The 27,958-nt window shown below is 44.9% G+C and overlaps 1 protein-coding gene across 1 annotated transcript; it reads right to left on the bottom strand.

The window, feature by feature from the left end:
- Positions 1 to 478: 478 nt before the first annotated feature.
- On the bottom strand, positions 479 to 17,174 carry SHISAL2A (shisa like 2A). Its single transcript, XM_045799525.2, has 3 exons — positions 16,598 to 17,174; positions 10,018 to 10,157; positions 479 to 777 (listed from the first exon to the last, which is right to left on the bottom strand). Exons 1-3 carry the CDS (start codon positions 16,777 to 16,779, stop codon positions 524 to 526), a joined length of 576 nt encoding a protein of 191 aa, XP_045655481.1. The 5' UTR covers positions 16,780 to 17,174; the 3' UTR covers positions 479 to 523.
- Between the last annotated feature and the right edge of the window lie 10,784 nt (positions 17,175 to 27,958).

Below are 27,958 nucleotides of genomic sequence, written 5' to 3'. Positions count from 1 at the left end.
CAAATCCAGCAGTAGGTCAGATCGCTGTCAGAAATGTTGAGAGCTGCTTTTAGTGGCCACTGAGTCTCCTCAGTCCTTGCCTTGCACTTCCAAGGCAAAGCCTAAAGCAACTGCCAAAGTTAAGATGAAGAGAACAGCCAGGAGAGGGGTGGCAGTCAGCCATCCTGCCCTAAGATTCCTTAACAATAAAATAATAATGATGATGATGGTGGTGATGATAGCTGACACAGAGTGCTTTCCATGTGCCAACACTGTTCTAAGTACTTTGCATGGACTAAGTAATTTAACCCCCCTCCCCAAACTCTACACTCCTCATTCTGTTCCTTATGGCAGAGCTACAGGAGAAGTAGGAGTCAACTGTAGGCCAGGCAGACCAGTATAACTGGGTCCAAAGCAGAGCCTGGGTGGGTTTGCTGGGGAAAGCCCTCATTTATCCACCAAAGTCCCTTTGATCATCCCCACCCCCACCTTTCATGGGAAAGAGGCTCCAGAAAAGGATGGTGCAGAGACATTTATTGGATGTTTATGGGGCTGGTCCACATGGGTCTAGATTTGGGACAGGGACCTCCTGAGGGCTGCCTGGGATGTCACTGGCAGTCACTGTGGCCATGAAGCAATGCTGGAGCAGGCGTTTGGGGTCCACAGACTGCTCCTCGTTGCAGTCTAGCGGTGGGTTCAGGAAGGGGTGATTCTGCCCGAGAATGCTCACTCCTGGCACCTCCATCGAATTGCCTGCATTTCCACCTTGGCAGTCAGGGGGCGCCTGCTCCTTCAGGTCTGGAAAACAGCAAGCGGAAGGCATTCCTCTTACAAACCTTCCTCCCCAACAGTCTCACACAGGCCCTGGCTAACTTTCCTGACGCTTACCTTGGGCAGGACTGAGCTCAGCCTTAAATGCATCATCTGCTTAATAAATATTTACTAACAACATACTACATCATTCACTAGGAGCTAATGAACTTAGAGTCTAGTGGGGGAGACAGACAATAACCAATTGTTAGGAAAAAATGACGACTTGACCTTGACCATAAACCCATGAGGTAGGTACTATAAAAACTCATTTTATAGGTGAGGGTACAGGCTGATTACACAGCTAGCATGCAGAGAAGTGCTGGAAAAATTTAAAACATACATTATTCTCTTCTTTAAGAATAGATTCCACTCTTCACCTACTGATTTATCCCCTCCTCCTCTTGTATATGAGCTTGAAAGGAGGCTAACTTGGCCTTAGTGTTCCCTACTTCCTGTTCAGGACTTATTCTGCCGAAATTTACTTGGTTTCTGCTCCCAGCATACCTCAAAATGTTTTGTCACTAAATCCCACAGTCACTTACAAATCCTTATGTACCTTGATTTATCAGGAGCATTTGATAAAATTGAACATTCCTGCCTTTTTGGATAAAATGTGTATCAAGCGTTCAGGGCTACCTGGCTGGCTCAGTTGGTGGAGTGTGCGACTCTTCCTCTCAGAGTTGTGGGTTCAAGCCCCATGTTAGATGTAGAGATTACTTTAAAATAAAATCTTTAAAAAACAAAAAAAAAGCACATCAAGTGTTCAAGCCGGAAATGTGAGTCACCAAGTCCTGCTCATTCCACCAATTACCATCTTCCATATTCACCCATTTCTCTACATCTTCAAGGTCACCACCCTCGGTCAGGCTTTCATCTTCTTCCTCCCAGACCACTGGAACAGCCTCTAGTTGGGGCTCCTTCAGTCTACCCTCCAGCTGTAGCCAGAGAGAGCTTTCTAAAGTCAAGTGAGTCCATGTACTGTTCTTTCTCAAAAGCCTTCAGTGTCTTCCATTACCTGTCACCCTTGGGGTGGTATTCAAGGCTCTTCACATACTGGCCCTATTCCTTCTCTTTGGCTTCATTCTATCACTCTTCCCTTAAGAACTCTATGTTTGTGACACCAAGGTTTTCATTGTGCCATAAATAGCTCCATTCCTTTTCATCTCTGATTTTTTGCTTGTGCTGTTTCTTCTGACTGGAATGACATATTATACCTTCTCTGTCTAGAAAACTCCTTTGCTTTAAGACCCATTGATGGGGGATACCCAGGAAGAATGATGCCTCTGAAACCAGGGGAAGAGTGAATTTTAAGAAGGAAGTTATATTGGACATTGGAGTTGGCTACCTAACATTCATTCCACCTCTTCCCATCTGGTAATAGCAATTATATTTGGGTGGTATTGGCCCATCCCAGCTCTAGGAGTGGGGCCTGGCTAATCTCAGCCAATCAGATAATCCCGTTCCATGCCCAGGGACTGCTGGTAGCCAACTTTCTACCATAAGAAAAGTCAGCCTGAGGAGTAAGCCAACTCAAAATAGAGGGTAGAGTTGAAAGAATCTTAAAGAATGGAGCCACAAGCCTGACCACATAGTGAACTTCTATTCAAACCATGCAGAAAGCCCACCTTACTTTTAGACTTCTCACCTACAAAGCCAATAAATTTCCTTTTTTCTTGTTTGTTTTGTTTTGAACTTTCTATTTTTAAATAATTGAAGACTCATAAGAAGTTACAAAAATAGTACTTACCCTTCACCTAGCTTTCCCCAATGATAACATCTTAAATAACCATAGAATAACTTCAAAACTAGGAGAGTGACAGATTAACTAAACTACAAATCCTATTCAATTTCTACCAGTTTTTATATGTACTCTTTTTTTGGTGTATGGTACTATCAAAGTTTATCACATATACAGATTTACATAATCACTGCCACAGTCAGGATAAAGAGCTCTTCCATCACCACAAAGAAACTTCCTTATACTTCCTCTTTATACTCGGACCTTCATCCTAAACCTAACTCCTGGTAACCACTAACCCGTTCTCCATTACTATCATTTTGTCATACCAGAAGTGTGATATAAATGGAACTATATAGTATGCAACCTTTTTTTCTTTTTAAGATTTTATTTATTTATTCGACAGAGATAGAGACAGCCAGCGAGAAAGGGAACACAAGCAGGGGGAGTGGGAGAGGAAGAAGCAGGCTCATAGTGGAAGAGCCTGATGTGGGGCTCGATCCCATAACGCCGGGATCACGCCCTGAGCCAAAGGCAGACGCTTAACCGCTGTGCCACCCAGGCGCCCCATAGTATGCAACCTTTTAAGATTGGCTTTTTTTCACTCTATATAACACGCCTGAAATCCATTTAAGTTGTGTGTATCAATAGTGCGTTCCTTTTTATGGCTGCATATATTCCATTGAACACAATCTGTTCATTGAAGGACTTTTGGGTTGTTTCCAGTTTTTGTCGATTACAAATAAAGCTGCTATGAACATTCATGTATAGGTTTTGTGCAGACATACATTTTCATTTCTCTAGGATAAATACGTAGGAGTGTAATTGCTGATTTGTATGGTATAGTGGGCCGAATGGTAGCCCCCAGATATTAGGTCCTAATCTCTGGAACCTGTGAATGTTACCCTATATGGTAAAATTTTGCAGATGTGATTAAATTAAGGGTTTTTTTTTTTCCCTAAAGATTTTATTTACCTATCTGACAGAGGGTGGGGGGAGAGCTGAAGCAGGGGAAGCTGCAGAGAGGGGGGAGGAGAAGCAGGCTCCCCACTGAGCAGGGAGCCTGATGTGGGGCTCAATCCCAGGATCCTGGGATCATGACCTGAGCCAAAGGCAGATGCTTAACCGCAAGAGCCACCCAGGTGCCCCAAATTAAGGATTTTGAGATAAGGAGCTTATCCTGAATTATCTGGGTGGGTCCTAAATGCCATCACAACTGCCTTTACAAGAGAAAGGCAGAGGGAGATGGACACACACAGAGTGATGTAAAGACACATATAGAGATTGCTAGGAGCAAAGGGACGCTGGCAGTCACCAGAAACTGGACAAGGCAAGGAAGAGATTCTCCCCTGGAGCCTTTGATTTCAACCCAGTGAGAATGATTTTGGATTTGTGGCCCCTGGAAATGTGAGATAATGCATTTCTGTTATGTTAAGCCACCAAGTTTGTGGAAATTTGTTACAGCAGCCGTAGGGAGCTAATACATATAGTAAGTGTGTGTTTAACTTCATGAAACGCCAAGCTGATGGATGGTGAGAATGGGTGATTAGGGATCTCCCACCAACACCTTTTAGAGGGAGAACTGAACTCTTGTTTATCATTTTCCCCCTGTTTTTTTGTCTCTTATTAAATGTGTCTAGGTTGTAATATCACCTCTACCCTTACTTCATTCACCTCATCTGCAAAATAGTGTTGATAATAGCCACCTGGCAGAGTTGTGGAGCAGGTTAAATGGCATAAGGTGTTTAAAGCACAATGGTAGGAACTCAGTCACCCTTCTGATCAAGCTAGTTCCTCACAAAGTACCAGAGTACCAGAGTAAGAAAGTTATGGTCTTTTTTGCATCCTGAGTGTGGGGGATGGGGTTGGGGTGGGAGTGGTGGGATAGTACAGAATGCCTGGGCAGCAGGAGGCACCTATTTTCAGAAATTCTGGTCCACTTCCACTCTGCTCTTAATAAGTACTCCTCACACTGCCCTTGTCCCCATAGTCAGATATCATGGCCCCAAGATACAGCGCAATGATTGTAGGGTTTAGAATCTGGGAGATCGGGGTTAATTCCTCAGCAACACAAGTTCACTAGCTGTGGGGACTTGGCTAATTCACTTCCCTTGGCTAACCCTTGGTTTCCTCTGCCGTACAATGGGGCTAATGATCTCTGCACGTGTTCTACTCAAGGGGGACAGAAATGAAACATTTTTGTGAAGGTAAAGCTCTGATGAATGTAAGATAGTGGGCCTGTAAACTGTCTCAGATGCAGGAGGGACAGGAGGCTCCTGGTAGAAGCTGTGAGTTCGGAGGAAGGAGAGCACAGCACTTAATGAAGGGCAGGAACTAAGAGCTGAGTTTGGGCAAAAGGCAGAGAGAGCTGAAAGCTATCACTTAGTAAAAGATCAGGAAATGCATTTTCCATCTTAAAAATAAGAAGCAAAAAGCAAGAACACAAGCTGTCTTAAACCCTAGAGACCGAATAATCCAGCTGGTGGATGAGCAGTGAAAGTGGAGGGTGGCTTTCATTCACAAGGCCAAGGCATGAACTTTATTCCTTTGAGTCAGAAAGGCTAAGGGGGATAACATGGGGACAGGGGAAGGGAGCAGGACACAAGAGGAGCACCCCACAGACCTGGCCTGGTGACACAGAAAGAATAGGACTTTGGAGACATAAAAAGACAAATGTATTTGAATTCTAGTTCCATGATTTACAAGCTGTAAACCCTTGGGCAAGTCATCTAACCTCCCTGACACCTGGATTTTACATCTGTAAAATGGGGGGCGATAATATCTACCGCACCGGGAGAGTTGGGAGAATGAGATGAGATATTGCGTGTAAAGTTTCAGTGTCTGGCCCACGGTGAGGATTTCCCTTTCACAGCACAGGGATACGGAAACGAAGGAGGGGGAAGGCTGACTTGGCTCTGTCACTCCCTCACTAGGTGACTTCGGGTCCCTGTCTGTAAAGTCCTCACCTGTAAAATGCACAGTAATAAGATCTATACTCTGCCCAGTTATTGTGAAGAGCAAATGAGATGGTCTATTTAAAATTAGTTCATTCTTTTTAACTGTGATATCGTATTTCATAAATCCTCTACTGGTGGACATTGAGTTTGTTTCGACTATGACAAGCTATCATGGATCGTTCTTTACAAGTTCTCCCCTAGTGCAACTCTTTCCCTAAGGCAGATAATTAGAAGTGGAATTATGGAGTACAGGGTATAGATATTTTTAGTTTAAATAGATATTGCCAAATTGGTCCACAAGTAGTTGTACCAATTTATACTCTTACTGGTAGCATATGACAGTATCGATTCCTCACACCCAAATTTCTCACTATTAATATGATCCATTTTTGGACTTTTGCCAATGTAATTGATTTTTTTTTTAAGTTTAATAATTTTTTTTAGTAATCTCTACCCCCAATGTGGGGCTTGAACTCAGGACCCCAAGATCAAGAGTTGCATGCTCCTCTGACTGAGCCAGCCAGGCACCCCATCAATGTGATTGTTTAAAAAAAGTTGTTTAAAAAAAATGTTTAGGGGCGCCTGGGTGGCTCAGTCGGTAAGCGTCTGCCTTCGGCTCAGGGCGTGATCCCGGCATTCCGGGATCGAGCCCCACATCAGGCTCCTCCGCTGGGAGCCTGCTTCTTCCTCTCCCACTCCCCCTGCTTGTGTTCCTTCTCTCGCTGGCTGTCTCTGTCAAATAAATAAACAAAATCTTTAAAAAAACAATTGTTTAAAAAGTTATATAATTTGGGCGCCGGGGTGGCTCAGTCAGTTAAGCATCCAACTCTTTCTGCTCAGGTCATGGTCTCAGGGTTGTGAGATGGAGCCCACTGAGTGATCCTCAGCTCTCGGCAGGGAGTCTGCTAGAGGATTCTCTCCCTCTCCCACTGTCCCTCCCTACTTGTGCACATTTTCTCTCTCTCAATCTCTCCCAAATAAATAAATAAATCATCCTCTCTCTCTCAAATAAATCTTTAAAAATTAAAAAGTCACATCATTCTTTTTTTTTTTTAAGACTTTATTTATCTGACAGAGAGAGACAACCAGCGAGAGAGGGAACACAAGCAGGGGGAGTGGGAGAGGAAGAAGCAGGCTCCAGTGGAGCGGGGAGCCTGATGCGGGGCTCGATCCCAGGACTCTGCGATCACACCCTGAGCCAAAGGCAGACGCTTAACGACTGAGCCACCCAGGCACCCCAAAAAGTTACATCATTCTTAAATTGCATTCTTTCTTTATTGGGGGGGGGGCAGAGGGAGAAGGAGAGAGAGAATCTTAAGCAGGCTCCACACCTGGTGCAGAGCCCAACACAGGGCTCAATCTCACAACGCTGAGATCATGACCAGAGCAGAAGTCAAGAGGCACCCAGGTGCCTCACGTTCTTCTCATTATTAGTAGGGCCGAGCAGCTTCTTCTCATGTGTACTGAGCATCTGTATTTCTTTTTTTTGTAAATGACGTTTTCCTCATTTGTTTAAAGATGTGCCTATATATTCTGGATATCAGCCTCATCTCTATTTTATATATAGTTGATTCTTATTATTCACAGTAATTATATTCTATAAAGTCACCCCAAACATTGAATTAACGAATGCTGAATCATTGCCCCTAGGGAAAATACAAAATTAGGTTCCTGTGATCCTCTGGTCACAACGAAACTCTGTTTCATCAACTGACCAATACATAAATTTATTTTTTGTGTGTTTCGTTTGAAGACACATTATTTAATATATATTATTGACTCATTAACATTGAACTCGTGACCAACAGCACTATAACTCATACCTGAACAAAGTTTATCTAACACATGTATTCTCTCCACAGGGCACATCACAGCGTTCTTATGCTTAGGGACAGTAAAGAATACTTCAGCACTACATTTGGGGGCCACTTTAGACAGTGAAGTTCACAAGAATCACAAAAATGCAAAAAACATGGCACTAAATAGACTCTTGTTTACAGTATGAGAGTTGAAAACAAGAAGGCAGAGTGTAGACTTGTTTAACCTCAGCTGGGAATGTGTGTGATAGGGTAACTCGAATTTTTTGCTGCTCTGCACATGTCCACATCCACAAATGACCTCAAAAGCACTGCAAGTATTGATTTTGAGGTTACAGATAAATTTCAGCAAGTAGACAAATCTGCAAATATCAGCTCTGTGAATAATGAGCGTTGTCTGTATGTGCATTTAACTTTATGTTTATAATATCTTTGCAGTCCACCACTTGTTTTGTAACGTTAGGTATGATGTCTTTTGTCTTCTTCTTCTTTTTTTTTTTTTTTTGAGAGAGAGAGAGCAGGAGAGAGAGGGAGTGGGGCAGGGAGGGGCAGAGGGAGAGAGAATCTTAATCTCAGGCTCCCCTCTGAGTGCTGAGGCCCACTCAGGCTCATCCCATGACCCTGAGATCATGAACTGAGCTGAAATCAAGAGTTGGACGCTTAAATGACTGAGCTACCCAGGCGCCCCTGTCTTATTTTTATTTCATGACTATTTGGATTTGATGAAGGCAAATTTGCCAATTTTTCCCCTTATTTAAAAAAAATTGAATATTTTATTCAAATTCCTATATTTTAATTAATCTGTTTCTAGACTCTCTTTTTATTCTAGGGTTTTTCAACATTAGGACTATTTACATTTTGGTTTGGATAATTCTTTGTTGTGAAGCGTTGTCCTCTGTATTATAAGATGTTTAACAGCATCCCTGGCCTCTACCAAGAGATACCTTCCCCAGCTTTGACAACCAAAAGTGTCTCCAGATATTGCCAAATGTCCCTGGGGCAGAGGGACAAATGTGCACCCCGTTGAGGACCACTGCATTGCCCAATTCTGTCAATTGCTGTACCAATATCAAGCGGATAACTCTTTTTTTTTTTTTTTGGAGGATAATTCTTAAATCTTTTTAAAATGTCTGTTATCTGATAGGGCAAGTCCCTCCTCTTCTTTCTTTTCCAAAATTGTTTTGCACTTTTACTCTTCTAGATTAATTTTAGAACTAATTTGACAAATTCCATGAAATGTTTTCTTGGGAATTTTATTTACAGATTAATTTGGGAAGAACTGATATGTCTATGATATCGAGCCTTCCATCTACATAGATGCCGTTATCTCATGAGATAGGTTCTTTTATGCCTTTCATTAACATCTGTGATTTTTCTCTATAAAAGTTGAAGCCTGGGCTGTCTGCATCTATGCTCAGGCTTTCTTCCCATTCCCCTGCCAGGTTCCTGACTGTAAGGGGAGCCAGAAGAATCCTTTGATCCTCCAAAGCCATCCCTCCTCCTTTTCAACGTTCAGCAGCCCAGCGTTATTTATTGTCACCAGGATCTGAGAAGGGTTCTTTGTGCTGTTGTTTGTTGCACGAGTTGATTTCAAGTTGGAAAATGAATCTTTTACAACTAAAAAAGCTCTCTCTGTCATTCTCTGAAATTTAGCTACTACCCACATTTCTACTGCCCTGATAATTGCCATCCCTGCTTCTTCTGCTTAGCTTAAATTCCTGCCTGGCCTTATTTCCTATGATGCCCCAGGGTGAATGACCCAGTCACTGCATAGGTCTTACTCAGAACTGCCTGCATACTTTTACCCATTATTTACCCTATCCTGGGATGCCTTTTCTCCTTTTACCCAACCCACTCCTTTGCTAACTCAGCACTAATTCAAATCTACTCTCCTTTTTGGAATTATCTTTACATTTGTTATTAGACAATTCTGTACTTAATTATAGATCTGCACAGACCCAGGGTGGTAGGCAGAAGAAAGAGCAGGATTCAAGGTAGAAAAACATGGGCTGAATTTTAGCCTTACCATTTATTAGCTGTACTGTTTTGAGTAAGTCATCTAATCTGTCTTAGCCTTGATTTTCTCATCTGTAAAATGGAGATAATAATACTCATTTTGAGTGTGGTCTACCAAACTACACAGAAAGATCACTTGCCAGTAGGCGCTTGTGTCTTTCACAGTACCTTGGAGAGGTTGTGAAACTGTGTGCAATAAAGACTTATGAAAAAGCAACATTTTTGGCAGGGGTCCCTTTGAGGCTCTAGAGGGCCTATGTTAATAATGAGGGAAGGCGTAGTCCAGCAATTCGTATTATCGAAAAATAATTGTATTTAATTTCTGAACAAACTGAGTTTGGAGAGCAGCAAATTTTGCTTATTAATTGTAATTTGTTTGGGATAATATTAAAATCAGTTTTCATTCCCTAAGACTAGAATTTTAAAATGTTGTCTGAGAAAATCCACAAGATGGATCAGTCTTTGTGTGACAAATAGAATGCTGACTAAATCAAGTTATTTTGATAAACACTGAGCACATGAAGAGTTTGGGATGAAAATGTTCAGACCGTGAACCTCCTAAAAAAATGTGCTGCTGCTTCAGAATATTCTAGAAACTCTCATGAGTTTCCAACATTCCAAACATCATCTAAATATCTCCCCTCTGTAAAGGTGCTAGCCTGTTTAATACAAGGAAATCATGAGGTCTGTTTCTTACCTGGAGGCTGGAGGCTTAAGCCCGGGTCCAACTTCGTGTGGGGCTTCGAGCTAATGAACAGGTAACAAAGTACGCAGGCAGTGACGATGAAGGCCAGGAGAACCACTGCTGCTATGGACAGGCCCACAAGGGCTCCAATGCTGGGGAGAGAAGACCAGAGGGAGCTGAGGTCGGCAGGGGACATAGGAGGCAACCCGTTAGATGGGAAGTGTTGTCGGTGTCATAGCATCAGCTGGCTTCAACTTTCGTTCTGTCTCTACTTGTCTTAGGCTGTTTGTGCCTAAGCATGAGACAGAGCATCAGTTATATGCCAAGGACCCACCACATGTATAACATGACTTGCGTCAGTGCCGCCACGTAGTTGGGGCTCGGTATGTGTTCCTTTTCTGCTCTTCTCCTTCCCTCCCTACTTTCTTCAGCCTGCTTCCCTCCCTTCCCCCAGGGAGCTGGAGATGGTCTCAGAGAGCCCTCCCCACGATGCTGTTTCTTAAAAATCATGACACATAGTAGGCCTTAGCTAAAAACTAGCTGTCCTTCCAGCCTCAAGGTAGTTTCTGACTCACCCTCCAGTGGTCATCACGCCAGTGTGGACTCCGTGTTTAGAAGACCTCCTCACTGCTGTCCCCTCACCCTCCAATCTTGCCACCTGTGCCCCAAGTCAGGCCCTGGTCACCTGGTCTCCGGACGACTACCTCCTGGCTCATTTGGGAGTCACAGTCTTTCCTGCTTCACATGATTGCTCCCCATCATCTCCCCACACTAGAGATTTACCTGTCCTTGAAGGCCCATCTCAAACGTCTCCTCCTCAATAATGCTTTCCTTGGCCATCTTTCTCTTTCCTTTTCCCCCTATGCCAGGCTAATAAACCCAGGACTCTTCACTCAGGGCCTTTAGCTCTTCCCACTGGGTTAGGCAGCCCAATTTTTGGTAGGAAAGAGCAAAGGGCTTTGGAACCAAACCTACCTGGGTTAGAACCCAGGTGTGTAACGACTCACTCTGAGATCTTGATGAAGTTATTATAACTTTTGAGCCTCAGCTTCTTTGTCTAAAAAGTGAAAATGATCAAAACACAGCATTTCACAGAGGCACCTGGGTGGTTCAGTTGGTTAAGCATCTGCCTTCGGCTCAGGTCATGATCCCACAATCCTGGGACCGAGTCCCGCATCAGGCTCCTTGCTCAGCGGGAAGCCTTCTTCTCCCTCTCCCTCTGCCTGCTACTCCCCTGCTTGTGCTCTCTTTCTCTCTGTCAAAAAAATAAATAAAATCTTAAAAAAAAAAACACAGTACTTCACAGGTGGTAGTGAGGATGACTAATATGTAATATTCTTGGCACATAGTAGGTGTTCAGTACACTCCTCATGTGTTCCTTGAAGGCAGACTCAGACCATATATAATCAGCTTCGTCCTCCCCTTGCAGAAGCCCTGGCACATAGCAAGCATTTAGTAAGTATTACTGAGTACCTACTATGTGTCAGGCACTATGAGATGTTCTCCCAACAGTAGTGGATAGGTAGGCAGCAGGCTTTGTTTGTGTGCCCTTCCTGTCTATGACTTCTTCACCAGCTTTTCTGCCCACCCCTCTCCCTGACCCCAGCCCCAGACTCCTGCCCTTGCCACTTCTGCCAGATTTTGCTCCCCGCTAGCTGGTGACTTATTTCCCAGCTAGCTGATGGCTAAGTTCCACTAAACAGAACCACCTTAGAGCTTTGGAGAATCTATCTTCCCATGGCTAAATAAATTATTGAACACCCTTGCAATGGAATAATATAGAGCCATTAAAAACATATTTTCAAATAATTTTTAAGATCAAGGATAAGTTCAGGGGCGCCTGGGTGGCGCAGTCATTAAGCGTCTGCCTTCGGCTCAGGGCGTGATCCCAGCGTTCTGGGATCGAGCCCCACATCAGGCTCCTCCGCTGGGAGCCTGCTTCTTCCTCTCCCACTTCCCCTGCTTGTGTTCCCTCTCTCGCTGGCTGTCTCTCTGTGTCAAATTAATAAATAAAATCTTTAAAAAAAAAAAAAAAGATCAAGGATAAGTTCTGATGAGATAATGTTAAGTGAAAAGAGTAGGACATAGTACTAAATATATAGCATAATCCCAACTTAAATAAATGTAAACATATACATAATATACGTATGTAAGGTTGGATAGAAATACACCAAAATGCTAACAGGCCATCTCTGGTTGTAGTGCAGGCTGTGGATGTCCTGTCCATGTCCCATTGGGTCTTGTAATTGTAGAATACTCTGGCCAGAGTTTCAAATGCCAGCATCTGTATCCCTTGGCCTGAGGGCTTTCTTGGGCCCAGAACAGTCTCCGTCTGTACACTGAGCAGGTCAGAAAGTGCAGGAAAATTAATGCCTCCCTTCTCCCATCGAGATACAACCAATGATTGACACAAATTGCATGTGAATACCCAGTCTCCTGGCCCTCAGGTGGGATTACTCTGAGGTGTAATTTCTACACTGGCTGGCAGAGTTCAGCCAGCTTAAGCTCCAGTGACCCTCAGTGGGGACACACTGTTGTTTGCTCTTACCCTTCCCTGCCTCACTTTGCTACCCTCTACCAATATTTTCTAGGATGGCTTTCCATAAAATATATTTGCCCTCAAATCCTTGTTTCTAAGTCTTTTGGGGAATCCAAGCTAAGACACTAGATCTCCTATGATTCCCCTGTCCTTTCCACATTTTCCATATTGAGCATGCAGTACCTTTTAGTTCTTATAAGTACTTTAATCAAACATTATTTCCCCTTTCAAGATATGCTCACTATTTTCAAGGCTATTATCTGGAAGACTTGTGCTCCGGTTGGGACTCCACACTTTACATGGGACATCTGTGGCCAGCGGGATGGAAAGGGCCCTCTCTAAAAGCAAGGTCCTTTGAGGAATGGGTGAGAGAGCTGGCAGGAGATGTCCCCGATTAGCAGTCAGTCAGGGAGTGGGCTCTGTCTAGGATGGTCTGTCTGGGGACAGAGGAACCAGGCCCCAACGACAGAGCTGGAACAACAGAGGAGGCTCTAAGGGGAAACATCTGTGCTTGGCAGAAGTGAACTTAAACAATTAGAGTTGTCCCCAGGTGAATGGACTGCCTGGAGAGGTGGTAAGTTCTCTGTTACCGCACGGGTTTGTAAAGAACACCTGGACAGTACACTTCTCTCTGAAGTTAGAGCTTCCTGCCCTGGGTGGGAAACTGAAGAGCTGCTAGCCTTCTAGGAGTTCACAGATCCATAACTCTCAGAGACAGATAACACACTGTGACCCCTAGGAGAGAACAGGAGAGGCGGCCTAACATTTCTCTGTTAGGGCTTTTGAGTCAGGCAGTTCTAAGTTCAAATCTGGGTTCTGTCCTATATAAACTGAAAAATCCTTCATCTCTTGATCTTCATTTTCTTCATTTGTAAAGGTTCCTATCCCACCAGGTGTCCCTAAAGATTAAACGAAGTGCTGTAGATACAGCATCTGACAACCGCTTCTGCCCTGCAGCAAGGCTGCTGCCTTTTGGCTCACACCCTGGTAAAAACGGAGCTACTAATAGAGGGTGTTTGGAAAGTGGACCAGACATGTGATAGCACCAGCTGCTTCTCCACAGGGAGTCTTCACTTCCTGAGACACACTTTGAAAGACACCAACTCTCCTTGAGCACCATCCAAGGAAACGGTCATTTACCTGGAGATTTGTATGTTTTTAAGGACCAACTTTCATGAAAAAGGCCAAATGGAGTTGAGAGCAAAACAAGGTCTCCACCCTGAAATGGTGGCGCTCTGAGGAGCACTCCAGAAGCGTTGTTTTAGGGTTTAGAGTACACCGATTACCTAGATGTCCTGGGGACCCTCCGTTCCTCTCCTCCACTTGGCAGCTGTGATGTTTATGAACCAAGCCTGGGAAGAGTCAGCCCTGAAGGCTAAACCTTTCAACTGCCCTTGAGGTCACAGAACGGGAGCACACTGACATGTAATGTGACCTCAGAGGCCACCCCATCCAACCCTCCACCTCATTGTCTGAGCCACTAAAGCATTCTACATATCACGAGGGTGCAAGGCAACAGGAGGGACCACAGGAGAGTTAGAGGGAAGGAGGTGTTAGAAGAGGAGGGGATCTTGGCTAGGTGCTGAGGGGGTGCGTGTCTCCAAGGGCCAGCACAGTGCCCAGGAGACAGAAGAAGGCCAATGAGTGTCTTTTCAAATGATCTGAGTAGAGAGGGTTATGAGAGAGCCAGGCCAGATTTAAACAGTTGTGCCACAGGACAAGCCCACACTTGGGCCAGAGAGGCCTGAGTTTTCATCCCAGCTCTGCCACTTGCTCTCAGCAGGGCCTTAGCAGAGAGTAACTTAACTTCAGGTCTTCTCATCTGTAATATGGACAGAAGACATGTCAGTGTTGTGAATGTGTGAATACATCTAACTCTTGGTTTCTCCTAGGTGATACTCTTTAAATCTGTCTACCAAGACACTGCTAGAAGATCTTGGACAAGTCGCTTTCACACTCCCAGCTTCACTTTCCCACCTGTGAAAGAGGGAAAAATTCCCTTCTACTGAGCACCTACAGTGTGCACTAGTCACTTTCACATGCATTATTTCACTTAATCCTCACAACAATTCCACGAGACAGGTAGTACGATTGCCATTTTGAAGGTGAACAAAGATCCTTGGAGATAATTTGGCTGAATTCACATAGCTATTAAGTGACAGAGCCATGGTTTGGACTGACTGGGTTCTAATCAGCCCCAAAGTTCTACACTCTCTCTCTCTCTCTTTTTTTTTTTTTTAAGATTTTATTTATTTATTTGACAGAGAGACAGCCAGCGAGAGAGGCAACACAAGCAGGGGGAGTGGGAGAGGAAGAAGCAGGCTCCAGCGGAGCAAGGAGCCCAATGTGGGGCTCAGTCCCAGCACCCTGTGATCATGCCCTGAGCCGAAGGCAGCCGCTTAACGACTGAACCACCCAGGCGTCCCTCTATGCTGTCTCTATACCTCAAAGGGAGGTCAGTGCTACCACATTTCACACCCAGCTCAGTGCTAAGTACACAGTGGGTCTTCAGGAAATACTCCATTATTATACTCTAGGTGCATGTCATAGCTCTCTGAATGGATGATGAGCTCCTCAGGGACAGGGAATAATTACTTTTCGTGTCCCTATTGCCTTGCATAGCACCAGGCACAAAGCAAAGGCTATAAGGACTGAATGAATATATGGCTGAATAGAGAATAAACTAATATAATTCCTCAGATTACAGATAGCAGCCGAACGTGCTAGATTGGGAAACCTGGCCATCTGAAAATAGTTTTAGAATTACAGGTGGAGCAGCTTAGAAAAAGTGATTATCTGTAGTTGTCAGTGGCATATGTCAAGATGATTTCACCTCTTTATCTCTTTGGTCCTAGTCAGAAATCAGGTCAATCATTTATCATACTCTTCATTTGATAGTTGTCAAGACAGAGGCTCAGAGAGGTTTCTGTGGCAGACTGTCCTTCCCCACCCAGAAGGTATGCAGCCTCTGGTCACATACCTCCAGAAACAGGAAAATCACTGTCTACTGAGATGGCCCACTCCATTTTTGCTGATACCTACTTCCCAGAGCAGGCTCAGGCTCGGGTCTTTTTTCCTGGATGAGGCCTTTGGAGACGGATAGAGACTGAGAACCACTGCCCTCTCAGCACCATACTTAGGTTCCAGGAATGTCAGCAATGGCCTGTCCACCCCCTGCCCTGAACAGGTAGGGAAACTGAGGTTCTAACCCAAATTACACTTCTATTTATCTATAGTGAGCTGGCTTCTGCTGTGGCATTATGACGTTGCATGCAGCTCTGATCCCTTGGGACTCTGCTTTAGCTCGGGAGTAGAGTACATCCCCAGTACCCACCCCCGGCCTGGCGCAGCTAAGTGCTCAGTTGGGGTAGCTAAAGAATGACTAAATATGAGGGGGGAGAAAGGGCTGAGCCTCAGCTAGGCCGGGATTGACTTGGGGTGTAGCATGAGGTGAGGAGTAAGACTTGGGGCTGAGGTCTGGGTGTAAGGCTAGACCATGTTTGGAGTCAGGGTGGGGAGGACAGCTGAGGTAGGTTGCCTGGAGGACTCAGGGGGAGGTTGGGGCTGGTGATCAGTATTGACTGGGGAATGAGTAAAGTCAGGGATGAGGTCAGGCTAATATTAGGATGGGGACCCTGGTGAGCTCTTGGATTAGGGTAGAGTTTGGGTTTCCTGTGAATGTGGGAGATGGGAGTGTTGTGTCAGGGAGAGGGTTGGTGTGTAATCTGGGACTGGGTTCCAGGTGGCAGAGGATGACACTGGGAGTCGGGATGGACTGAAGTTTCTCCAGGGTGGAGTTGGGGGTGAGGTTCAAGTTTGGATCTGAATAACGGTTCGGCTCAGGATGGGGGAAGGAGGGAGCTGGCTCGGTGACACGGTGAGAGCAAAGGTCAGCGTTGGGCCTGAAGGGCTAAAGGGCGGGTGCGGTCGATGCTGATGTTGGGGTGGGCACGTGGGTGAGGGCTGAGGGTTTAGCACGCTCTGGACTGAGGGTGCGGCGAGGGGCTCAGGCTGGAGTGGGGTTCTAGCTGGGGTTAGGGCCGAGGCCGGTACCTGAGCCACCACATGTAGCTGTGCTCGTAGGGGAAGAAGCTGTGCGGGTCGTCGCAGCAGTACTTGTGGTCGCGGAAGCCGCAGCAGAAGACGGCGGCCGCCTCGCCCCCCGGCCGCGGGCAGCTGAAGCCGCGCACCACCTCCTGCTCTGCGCTCACGTAGCTGGTGCAAGCGCCGCTCATCGCGCCCCGCGCCGGGCCCGCCGCCACCGCGGGCCACCAGACGGCCGGGCGAGCGAGGAACGGACGGAGACAGAGCCGGAGAAAGAGACTGAGGGAGAGAGAAGCAGAGAGAAGCCTCGGGACAGAGAGAAACGCGGAGACGCCGCGGTTAGAGACCTGGAATCCCTGAGGACCGAGAGAGGCAACCAGGTACGCGGACCGGGCGCGGCGGGAGGGGATGTGCGGGAGGAAGAGGAGAGAGGAGGGCGGAGGGCGGAGGAGCGGTGGGAGAGGAGAGCGGCGGGAAGGCGGCGGAGAGCTGGCGCCTGAGCGCGAGCGCGGGGCGGGGGGACCGGATGCGAGGGCGACCCGCGGAGCCGAGAAGAGGGAGCGGTCGGGGGGAGCCTCCTGGGCGCGGGTCTGTGCCTGCACTTCCCCCACCCGCCCCACCGCGTTCCCAGTTTATGCCGAGGGTGCTGGGTGCTCAGAGAGCCTACACGACAAGTCCAAGGTGGCAGGACGGGAATCCAGGCCACCGCCGCGGATTCCACAGCTGCACTTGAGCACCCTCCTGGTGCTGGGCGCTGTGCTCGACCTCAGGGCAGGTCCGGGCTAGTGCGCGACACAGTAGGGTCAGTATGGGATGATTGGTACACTACTTCACTTAACCCCACACCAACCCAGAGGACCAGGGATTTTCAAACCCATTTTATAAATGAGAGCTAAGCGCCAGAGAGGTCATTTCCCCCAGTCCTCAAGTCCGTGGAATTTTAACCTGGGTCTGTCTAGTCCCCAGGCTCTTGTTCTTTCTGGGGTTCTCACTGTGCCTCTTTCTCAGTGGACTTCTTTTTTTTTTTTTAAGACTTTATTATTTTTTTTTTAAGATTTTATTTGAGAGAGAATGAAAGAGCGCGCGGGCGCACGAGCCGGGGGTGGGGGGGGGAGAGAAGGGGAGGGGCAGAGGGAAAGGAGACTCTCAGCTGGGGCGTGGGGGAGGGAGAGGGGCCGGCGGGAGGAGGGGCTGGACCCCAGGACACGGGGATCGTGACCTAAGAGGAAGGCAGACGCTTAACCGACTGAGCCACCCAGGCGTCCCAAGATTTTATTTTTAAGTAATCTCCAATCCACAACCCCTGAGATTAAGAGTCGTTCCCTCTACCGAGCCAGCCAAGCATCCCTCCAGTGGAGTTTTAAATGTCTTCATCCCCTGGCTTCCTTGCCTGTCTCTTCCTTCCCTGAGCAGCTAACTCATGTACTGACATATTCACACTCCTCTGTTCAGACTCTCTGCAACGCTGGCCTAGGACAAGGGCGCTACATGATGTCCCAAATGGAACCCCACCCCCCAGGAAGCAAAGCCTGCACACCTCTCCACTCTCAGAAATTATTTCCAGATCACAGGAGCAGTGTTCTCACTAGGATCAAGGGATCACAGTCTGAAGGGGCCATATGTGGTCCTTAGAAATTGCCTGTCTGTCCTCTCGGAGTACACTGGGAAAACTGAGGCTTTGAGAGGTACACAGCTTGCCCCAATTGCATTGATCTAGGACTAGAGACTCCTGAGCTTTAGTTATTCCATTTTTAAAAATTTTTAAAAAGATTTTATTGATTCATTTGAGAGAGAGAGAGAGAGTGAGCAGGGGGGAGAGGCAAAGGGAGAAGCAGACTCCCCGCTAATCCAGGAGCCCAAGGTGGGGCTCCATCCCAGGAGATCACGACCTGAGCTGAAGGCAGATGCTTAACCATCTGAGCCACCCAGGTGCCCCTAGTTGTCCCATTTTACATCCCATTCAGCTAGTCATAGGCTATTGGGACTGAAAAAGACCTGTGGGACATGTAATCAGTTAATGAGTCACAGCTAGCTTTAATAAATAATAATTAGGAACGCCAGGGTGTCTCAGTCCATTAAGTTTTGGACTCTTGATCTCAGCTCAGGTCTTGATTTCAGAGTCTTGAGTTCAAGCCCTGGGTTGGGCTCCATGATGGGTGTGGAGCCCACTTAAAAAATAAATAAAATAAAAATAAAAAATAATAATTAAGTGGAATGGAAAAAGTGCACTGTGGATAGTAAAGCTAAGTATTCTTTCATAAAATGCTTATTTCAGTTACATATGTATGTATGAATTATGGACCAGATCAGAATGTAAAATGCATTTCTTACTTTGAGTCAGGTCAAAAAGGTTTGAAAGCCACTGAATCTCTCATTGGACAGTTGGGTAGGGGCTAGCTCAAGATGATAAGATCTTTAGCTCTTCTAATTTTTCACAGGAGTAGGTAGAGTAGGAAATAGTTATTGTGATGACTTGGGACTCCCAGGTTTCTCCATCCTGTGCTTTGGGTGTGGTGGGATAAACATGGGCATCAGGCAATCTGGGCTCAAGCCCTAGCTCTCCCCCTTTTCCAGTTTTTCTTTCTGTGTTTCAGGTTACCTTTCTTCATTTAGCCAGCTTCTAAGATACTAATGTGTGCCATGCTTTTGAGCAGAGCACTGGAGCCCCTGAGAGGACTCAGATCCGGGTCTGCCCTTGAGAAACACACAGTATGGTGGGGGAGTCACACAGATGATCATAGGACGGGACAGAAAGGGGAAGTGTAGGGACCATGGCTGCAAAACAGTCACTGTCTGAAGGAGAGAGGAAGAATTTCAAGGGGGTAGTGTCCTTGAGGGTCACAATAAGGTCAAATATGAAAATTGGAGGGAATTGTTATTGTCCCCCAGAAAACCTTTCTACCGAGCTGTGCCTCTCTGCAAACTGGAGGCTGGATGGCATACCCTAATGGAGGTGCACTTTGGCCTCTTTATTTATCAGATGCAGAGTAAAGGGCAGAGTGGAAATCCTGTGGAAAGGAGAGAGGTCTCCTGGAGACAGGGTTTAGCTGGGAGGTAGAAAGCACTCTGCTCTGACTTTTGGGAAAATTGTGAAGCTGCCAACAGTTTCCAGAGACTTTTCCCAGCCAAGAATTAATTTATTCTCCCAACAACCCTGTGGGGTGAGCCAGACAGGGGTGATTATGCCCCTGAGAAATAACAAACCCAATGTCACATAGCAGTCGATGGCCCAGGCAGGACTGGCATCCAGGTTTGTTTGGCCAAGGGTTCCTTTGGTGTTTTGACGAAGACTTACAGACCCTTATTCAGAAGAGTACTTTTAACCACAAAAAGTAAATTACTTAAGATAATAAGAATACCAGTTATATAGAATCATTATCAAAATATTTTTTAAAGATTTTATTTATTTATTTGGGAGAGAGAGCACAAGCAGGGGGAGGGGCAGAGGGAGAGGGAGAGCCACAAGCAGACTCCTCACTGAGCATGCAGACTGACGTGGTGCTTGATCCCAGGACCCCAAGATCATGACCTGAGCTGAAGTCAGACATTTAACCGACTGATCCACCCAGGCACCCCATAAAATAAATATTTTTTAAAAAATATTTTGAGGGGTGCCTGGGTGGGTCAGTCGGTTAAATGTCTGACTTCAGCTCAGGTCATGATCCCGGGGTCCTCGGATCGAGCCCCACATCGGACTCCCTGCTCAGCGGAGAGCCTGCTTCTCCCCCTCCCTCTGCTGCTCCCCCTGCTTGTGTGCTCTCGCTGTCTCTCTCTTTCTCTCTCAGTCTATCAAATAAATAAAATCTTTAAAAAAATGTATTTATTTTATGAATGTCTTTCTTAAACATTTAATAACAAGATCTAGAGATTGGTCTATTAGGTATTGTAATTTTGAGGTGGTGAATAAACAGCATTTTTAAGATATTGTTATTGTAATGTAATACGAAACTATGATTTCTATTGGTGACAGAGTCACAGGTCCTGCTAAATAGTACTGTGATTTGTTGCTTACCTGCATGACAAAAAGAAATGCTAAATTCCAATTAGAGGTTAGTGAAAACAGGATGTAATTTTTTCCCATTATAAGTTTATGCACCACCCCCCTGAACTCTAACCTTGGAGTCCTTGAGCTCTGTGGAGCCTATGCTAAAATCCTGTAGCTCTTTGGGCCTAAATGCTATCCTAATGCTTGTTCTTCCTGCAGGCACTTATTGTAGACCTACTAAATACCTGGAAGTTCCCCATCTTGTATGCCATATAGTCCTTGAAAACTTCCTTTGAGATAGGTGTTATTCTTCCCATCTTGCAAAGTAACTGAGACTCAGGGAGATTAAGTGATTTACCCAAAGCTACACAGCCAGTAACTGATCAGAGTCCTGTTCCACCAACTCCCTCCCCAACTGAAGTCGGAGGACCAGAGTCTCTAATACCACAAGGGAAAGAAAGTATAGGAAGGAGGGGTGAGCAGGGAGAACTCACATTTATGGAGAACACACTGTAATCTCAAGATTGTGTTCTGTGATTTTCATCCACTCTTTTAAAACCTGCAACAATTCTGTGCAGTATTACTCTCCCTGTTTTTATTATTTTTTTCAGATCTATTTATTTATGTGAAAGAGAGAGAGAGAGAGGGCACAAGCAGGGGGGAGGGGCAGAGGGAGAGGGAGAGGGAGAGGGAGAGAATCCTCAAGCAGACCCCTGGCTGAGAGCAGAGCCTGAGGAAGGCTGAACCCAGGACCCTGAGATCATGACCTGAGCCAAAACCAAGTCTGAAGCTCAACCAACTGAGCCACCCAAGTGTCCCTACATGTGATAAAACTTTAAATAGAAATCATTATACGGCATGTATTCTTCTGGAACCTTTTTTTTTTTTTTCACACAATCTTATGTTTGTGAGCTTTGTCTGTACTGATGTATATGGTTCATCCATTTTTGCTGCTATGTAGCTTTCCATTTAGTGAATATATGATGATTTATCCATTTTCTTCAACGTTTAGTTTCCTTTCAATTTCTTTTATTGCTATATAGTGATGCTTCTCTTGAGGTTTTTTCCTTCTTTTAAAATCAATTTTATTGAGGTATATTTTACAAACAATAAAACATGCCCATTTTAATTGTATAGCTTAGTGAGTTTGACAAATGTATGCATTCATGTAACCACCACCACAGTCAACATACAACACATTTCCACCCCCAGCTTTGCCTTAAACACCACTGCTCTACTCTCTGTCCCTACAGATAAGTTCTGCCTGTTCTTGAACTTTGTTAATGGAATTGGATGGTAAGTCTTTTGTGTCTGACTTCTTTTCCTCACCACAGTGCCTTTGAGATACTCAGAGATTGTTGCATGTACAGATAGTTCTTCCTTTTTATTGCCGAATACATGGATATATACTCATTATATGGAAATACTACAATTTGTGTATCCACTCAACCATTAATAGGCATTTGGATTGTTGCCAGTTTGGGACTATTATGAATAAAGTTGCTATGCACATTTTTACATGTATGCTTTTGTGTGTGTGTGCGCACCCATGTGCACACATATATTTTCATTTCTCTTTGGTAAATACTTAGGAGTAGAATTTCTGGGTAATAGGGTAGATGTATGTTTAACTTTATAGAAGTTACGAAACTGCTTTTTAGAGTGGCTGTACCATTTTGCACCCCACCAACAATGTATAAGAGGCAAGGCTCCAGGGGAACCTGGGTGGCTATGTTGATTAAGCATCCAGCTCTTGGTTTCAGCTCAGGTCATGATCCTGGGATTGAGCCCCACATTGGGCTCCATGCTCAGCGTAGAGTCTGCTCATCTCTCTCCCTCCCACTCTGTTCCTGCCCCCACTCCCCCAGGCTCTCATTTTCTCTCTCAAGTAAATAAATAAAATCTTAAAAAAAAAAAAAAAAAAAAGAGGCAGTGCTCTACATCCACCCCAGCACTTGGTTTTATCAGTATTTTTTTATTTTGACCATTCTTCTTTTTTTTTTTTTTAGGTTTTATTTATTCATTTGACAGAGAAAGAGAGAGAGAGAGAGCAAGCATGACCAGGGGAGCAGCAGGCAGAGGGAGAACCAGACTCCCTGCTGAGCAGGGAGCCCAATCGATCCCAGGACCCTGGGATCATGACCTGGGCCGAAGGCCGACGCTTAACGACTGAGCCTATTATGCCTATTTTTAAATTGCATTGAATTATAACAGCTCTTATATATTCTACACACAAAACCTTTTATCAAATATATTACTATGTATTTTTTCCCAGTCTGTGATTTGCCTTCTCATTTTATTTTACTTAATATTTAAAGACTTTACTTATTTATTTTTTAAGTAATCTCTACACTCCGTGTGGGGCTCAAACTCACAACCTGGAAACCAAGAGTCATATGCTGTATGGCACCAGCCAGGTGCCCCTGCCTTCTCATTTTCTTAAAGGTGATTTCCAAAAAGCCGAAATTAGGGGTGCCTGGGTGGCGCGGCCGGTTAAGCTTCCATCTCTTGTTTTGAGCTTCGGTCTGATCTCAGGGTGAGGTTGAGCCCCGTAGGACTCCACGCTCAGCAGAGAGTCTGCTTCAGATACTCTCTCTCCCTCTGCTCCTCCTGCTCATGCACTCTCGCTCTCAAATAAATAAATAAATAAATAAATATATTTTTTTAAAAAGCAGAAATTAAAAATTTTGATACTCCAATTTATCACTTTTTTCTGTTAAGATTGTGCTGCTGGGAGGCGCCTGGGTGGCGTCTGCCTTCAGCTCAGGTCATGATCCTGGGGTCCTGGGACCAAGCCCCACATTGGGCTCCCTTTTGGTGGGGAGTCTGCTTCTCCCTCTCCCTCTCCCTCTGTGTGCGTACATGTGCTCTTTCTCTCTCTCTCCTTCTCTCTCTTCCTCTCTCTCAAATAAATAAATAAATCTTGAGGAAAAAAAGATTGTGCTTGCGAGGTTCTATCTAAAAAAGTCTTTATCTACCTCAAGATGGCAAAGATTTTCTCCTATGTTTTCTTTTGGGGGGGGGCGTTCCTTTTTTTTTTAACTTAAATTCAATTAATTAACATATAGTGTATTACTAGTTTCAGAGGTAGAGTTCAGTGATTTATCAGTTGTATATAACACCCAGTGCTCATTCCATCATGTGCCCTCCTTAATGCCCATCACCCAGTTACACTGTCCTCCCACCCCCTCCCCTTCAGCAACCCTCAGTTTGTTTCCTGCGATTAAGAGTCTCTTATGGTTTGTCTTCCTCTCTGATTTCATCTTGTTTTATTTTTCCCGAGTTTGCTTCTTTTACTAACCAGAATCATGCTGTATATATTGTTCTTTGATGTGCTTGTTGGAGATGTTCTCAGCCTAGCACACTCTTTTTATCTATTATATAGTCCACAGAATTAGAGTCATTATTTGGGTTGCTTCCCTCTGCTGTTATAATTATGCTCACTTTTGTCCACAAACTTGAGCACAGGGGCTGGAATTTGAGGGGAAGAGTGTCAGTTTGAGTCCTTGTCAAGCTGAGGTGAAGGGGTGTTGACTGGCATTGAGCAGGTGGCAAGACATGCATGCTGACTCAGGCAGGAGGGTGGCTGGACTGTGAATTTGGGACCCACAGGCTGAGGGCATCGTGTGTAATGGGGACATGGCTGGTTTTGCTTTTTTTTTTTTTTTTAAAGATTTTATTTATTTATGTGACAGACAGCCAGAGAGAGAGGGAATACAGCAGGGGAATGGGAGAGGAAGAAGCAGGCTCCCAGTGGAGGAGCCCGATGTGGGACTCGATCCCAGAACGCCAGGATCACGTCCTGAGCCAAAGGCAGACGCCTAACGACTGCGCTACCCAGGCGCCCCCTGGTTTTGCTTTTTAACTTTTGTTTTTCTGGGAGACTCTACCTCTCCTTCTATTCTGAATGAAAACCTTGCTGGATAGAGTATTCTTGGCTGTAGATTTTCTGTTTTAGCACTTAGAATATATCATGCTGCTTTCTCAGAGTAACTTCAGAGAAACTCTCAGAGTTTCTGCTGAAAAACCCACTGATAGCCTTATGGGGTTTCCCTTGTATGTAACTGCTTTCCTTTCTCTTGCTGCTTTTATAATTCTCTCTTTATCACTACTTTTGCCCATCTTATTTATTTTGTGTCTTGGTGCAGACCTCTTTGGGTTGGTTTTGTTGGGGGCCCTCTGGGCCTCCTGGATCTGGATTTCTCTTTCCTTCCCCAGATTCAGGAAGTTTTCAGCTATTATTTCTTCAGACAAATCTTCTGCCCCCTTTTCTTGTTCTTCTCCTTTTGCGATCCCTAACATGCGACTGGTATGCTTGATAGTGTCACTGAGTTCCCTGGGTCTATTCTCATTTTGGATATTTTTCCACCTCTCATCTGCTCAGCTTGATTACTTTCCATTACTCAGTCCTCCAGGTTGTTGATCCGTTCTTCTACTTCCTCTTGTTTGCTATTTATTCCAGGTGGTCTATTTTTATTTCCATTTAGTGAGTCCAATAGCTCTAAGTGGTTCTTTTTTTTTTTTTTTAAGATTTTATTTATTTATTCGACAGAGACAGAGACAGCGACAGCCAGCGAGAGAGGGAACACAAGCAGGGGGAGTGGGAGAGGAAGAAGCAGGCTCATAGCAGAGGAGCCTGATGTGGGGCTCGATCCCAGAAGGCCGGGATCACGCCCTGAGCCGAAGGTAGACGCTTAACCGCTGTGCCACCCAGGCGCCCTTCTAAGTGGTTCTTTTTCACATCTCCTATCTCTTGGTGGGGGTCTCATGGAGGTCCTGCACTCCTTTCTCAATTCTAGTGAGTATCTTTATGAGCATTACTTTAAATTCACAATCAGACATATTACTAATCTCCATTTTGTTTAGGTCTCTTGCTCTGATTTTGCTCTTTCATTTGGGACATATTCCTCTGTCTCCTCATTTTGTCTATTGTTGTGTCTGTTTCTATGTGTTAGGAAAGTCAGCTATGTCTCTCACACTTGAAAGTAGTGGTTTTCTGAAGAAGAGGTCCTGCAGTGCAATGTCTCCTTTTCACCAGAAAATGGTGCTTTGGGGGTATCTCCTGTGTCCGTTGCTACAAGGGTGTCCTTCCATTGTGGTAGAGCTGTGTTTGCCTTCAGTCCAGTCTGTAATGGCTCTCTGCCTGTTGTGGGCAGAGTCTGATGCCTGTGGTGTTAGTGGGCTGGTCCAGGGCTGCCTTGGGCTTGAGTTGAGTAAGACCAGGTGTTTGCCAGAGATGAAGTAGCACCAACCTGCAGGCACTTCCCTGTGTTGTCTCCTGAGAAGCTTTTGTTGGTGTGTGGCGCCTGCAGTCAGACCAGCTGCCTGTCCCCAGCCCACTGCTAGGGTCACAGTCAGACCAGTGTGTGGTTATCTTCCCCTCTCCCTGGAGCAGGACTCACATTGGAGTGGTGTTGGCCCTTGTCTGGGCTGCTTGCACACTGCCAGGCTTGTGGTGCTGCTTTGATGGGATCTTGCCAAGAGCAATCAGAGGGGGTGGATCTGCTTTGCTGTAGCCTCTTTTCTACGTTGGGCTTTGGAGAGTCTGTTCTGCCAGTCTTTGGTGGCTTTCTGGGTTATTTATGCCAATGTGGGTTTTCTCTAGGTGCCCATGTGGCAAGAGGTGAGCCCAGAATCCTCCTACTCCATCTTCCCAGCAGCCTTCCTGTGTTTTTTTTCTAGAAGTTTTTTTTTTTTTTAAGATTTTATTTATTTATTCGACAGAGATAGAGACAGCCAGCGAGAGAGGGAACACAAGCAGGGGGAGTGGGAGAGGAAGAAGCAGGCTCATAGCAGAGGAGCCTGATGTGGGGCTCGATCCCATAACGCCGGGATCACGCCCTGAGCCAAAGGCAGACGCTTTAACCGCTGTGCCACCCAGGCGCCCCTTTTTTCTAGAAGTTTTATGTTTATCTTTCTGAGTTAGTTTTTGTGTCTATTGTGACGCAGTGGTTGAAGTGCACTTTTACATATGGATCTTCAAGGGCACCTGGCTGGCTCAGTCAAAAGAGTTAGTGACTCTTGATCTCAGGGTTGTGAGTTCAAGCCCCATGTTGGGTATAGAGGTTACTTGAATAAATAAAACTTACCAAAAAAATACATATGGATATCCAATTGTTCCAAAATCATCCTTTGAAAGGAATTGTCCTTTCTCCCATTGAATTAACTTGACACCTTTGTCAAAACTCAATTATAAATGTGTGGATTTATTTCCAGATTCTCTATTGTATTTCATTGATCTGAATCTATCCTTAATCCAGTACCATTCTGTGGCTTTATAAATAAGTCTTGAAATCAGGTAGTGTAAAAATCCTCTTTGTCCTTATTTTTCAAAATTGTTTTAGTAATTCTAGGTCCTTGCATTTCCATGTAAGTTTTTTTTAAATTTTATTTATTTAAGCAATCTACACCCAACATGGGGTTCAAACTCACAACCCGAAGATCAAGAGCTGAATACTCTTCCAACTGAGACAGCCAGGCGTCCCCATATAAGTTTTAGAATCAGTTTGTCAATTTCCGCCCCCCAAAACCCTGCTGGGATTTTGCTCAGGATTGCATTTAATTAATAGATCAACTTGGAGAGAATTAACATCTTAATATTTAGTTTCCCAATCCATAAACATGGTATATCTTTTCATTTATTTAGTTCTTCTGTAGTTTCTCTCAGGAGTGCTTTGTACTCTTATGTATAGGTCTTGTACATATTTTGTAAAATTTATCCCTTTTCTATTTTTGATGCTATTGTAAATGACATTTTTAATGTGATTGTACAATTGTTTGTTGCTAGTATGTAGAAATACAATTTATTTTTGTGTATTCACCTTGTATTCTGAGAGCTTGCTAAATTCACTTATTAGTTCTAGTAGCTTTTTTTGTAGACCACTTTAAGATTTTTTATGTTAACATAAAAATGTAATTTATTCACAGGCAACATAATAATAATGTTTTACTTTTTCTTTCCAGCTTATGCCTTTCAGTTTTTTCCCTTGTTTTGTTACATTGTCTAGGATCTCTAGTATAATGTCAAAAAAAATTCTTTTGAGTTTTGAGGCAGATTATGCAATTCTTTCTTTTTCCCCCCCGTGTACTTGATTATTTTCCACCACATATTCATAAACAGAGATTTTGTAAAGATGTGTCCTGAGCTGTTGGAATAGCCCCAGTGATTCCAGTTTTACCTCTAAAATCTGAACTCTCGGGACACGTGGATGGCTCAGTCAGTTAAGCATCTGCCTTCGGCTCAGGTCATGATCCCAGGGTCCTGGAATCAAGTCCTGCATTGGCCTCTTGCTCAGTGGGGAGCCTTCTTGTCCCTCTGCCTGCTGCTCCCCCTGCTTGTGCTCTCTCTTTCTGACAAATAAATGAATAAAATCTTTAAAAAAAAT

This window comes from Ursus americanus, chromosome 12 (assembly GCF_024610735.1).
Source record: "Ursus americanus isolate L20-20 chromosome 12, mUrsAme1.1.p, whole genome shotgun sequence".
NCBI classification, from domain to species: Eukaryota; Metazoa; Chordata; class Mammalia; order Carnivora; family Ursidae; genus Ursus; species Ursus americanus.
The sequence above is the reverse complement of the archived record's forward strand: the minus strand, read 5'-3'. Positions and strand labels throughout refer to the sequence as shown.

What these genes read in the sequence shown, in the direction of transcription:
- SHISAL2A (XM_045799525.2), bottom strand. Translation starts at nt 16,779, where the DNA reads ATGAGCGGCGCTTGCACCAGCTACGTGAGCGCAGAGCAGGAGGTGGTG. An exon ending in AGCTACATGTGGTGGCTCAG is followed by an intron (nt 10,158 to 16,597) that starts GTACCGGCCTCG and finishes TTCTCTCCCCAG; the next exon opens with CATTGGAGCCCTTGTGGGCC. An exon ending in CTTAAGCCTCCAGCCTCCAG is followed by an intron (nt 778 to 10,017) that starts GTAAGAAACAGA and finishes GCTGTTTTCCAG; the next exon opens with ACCTGAAGGAGCAGGCGCCC.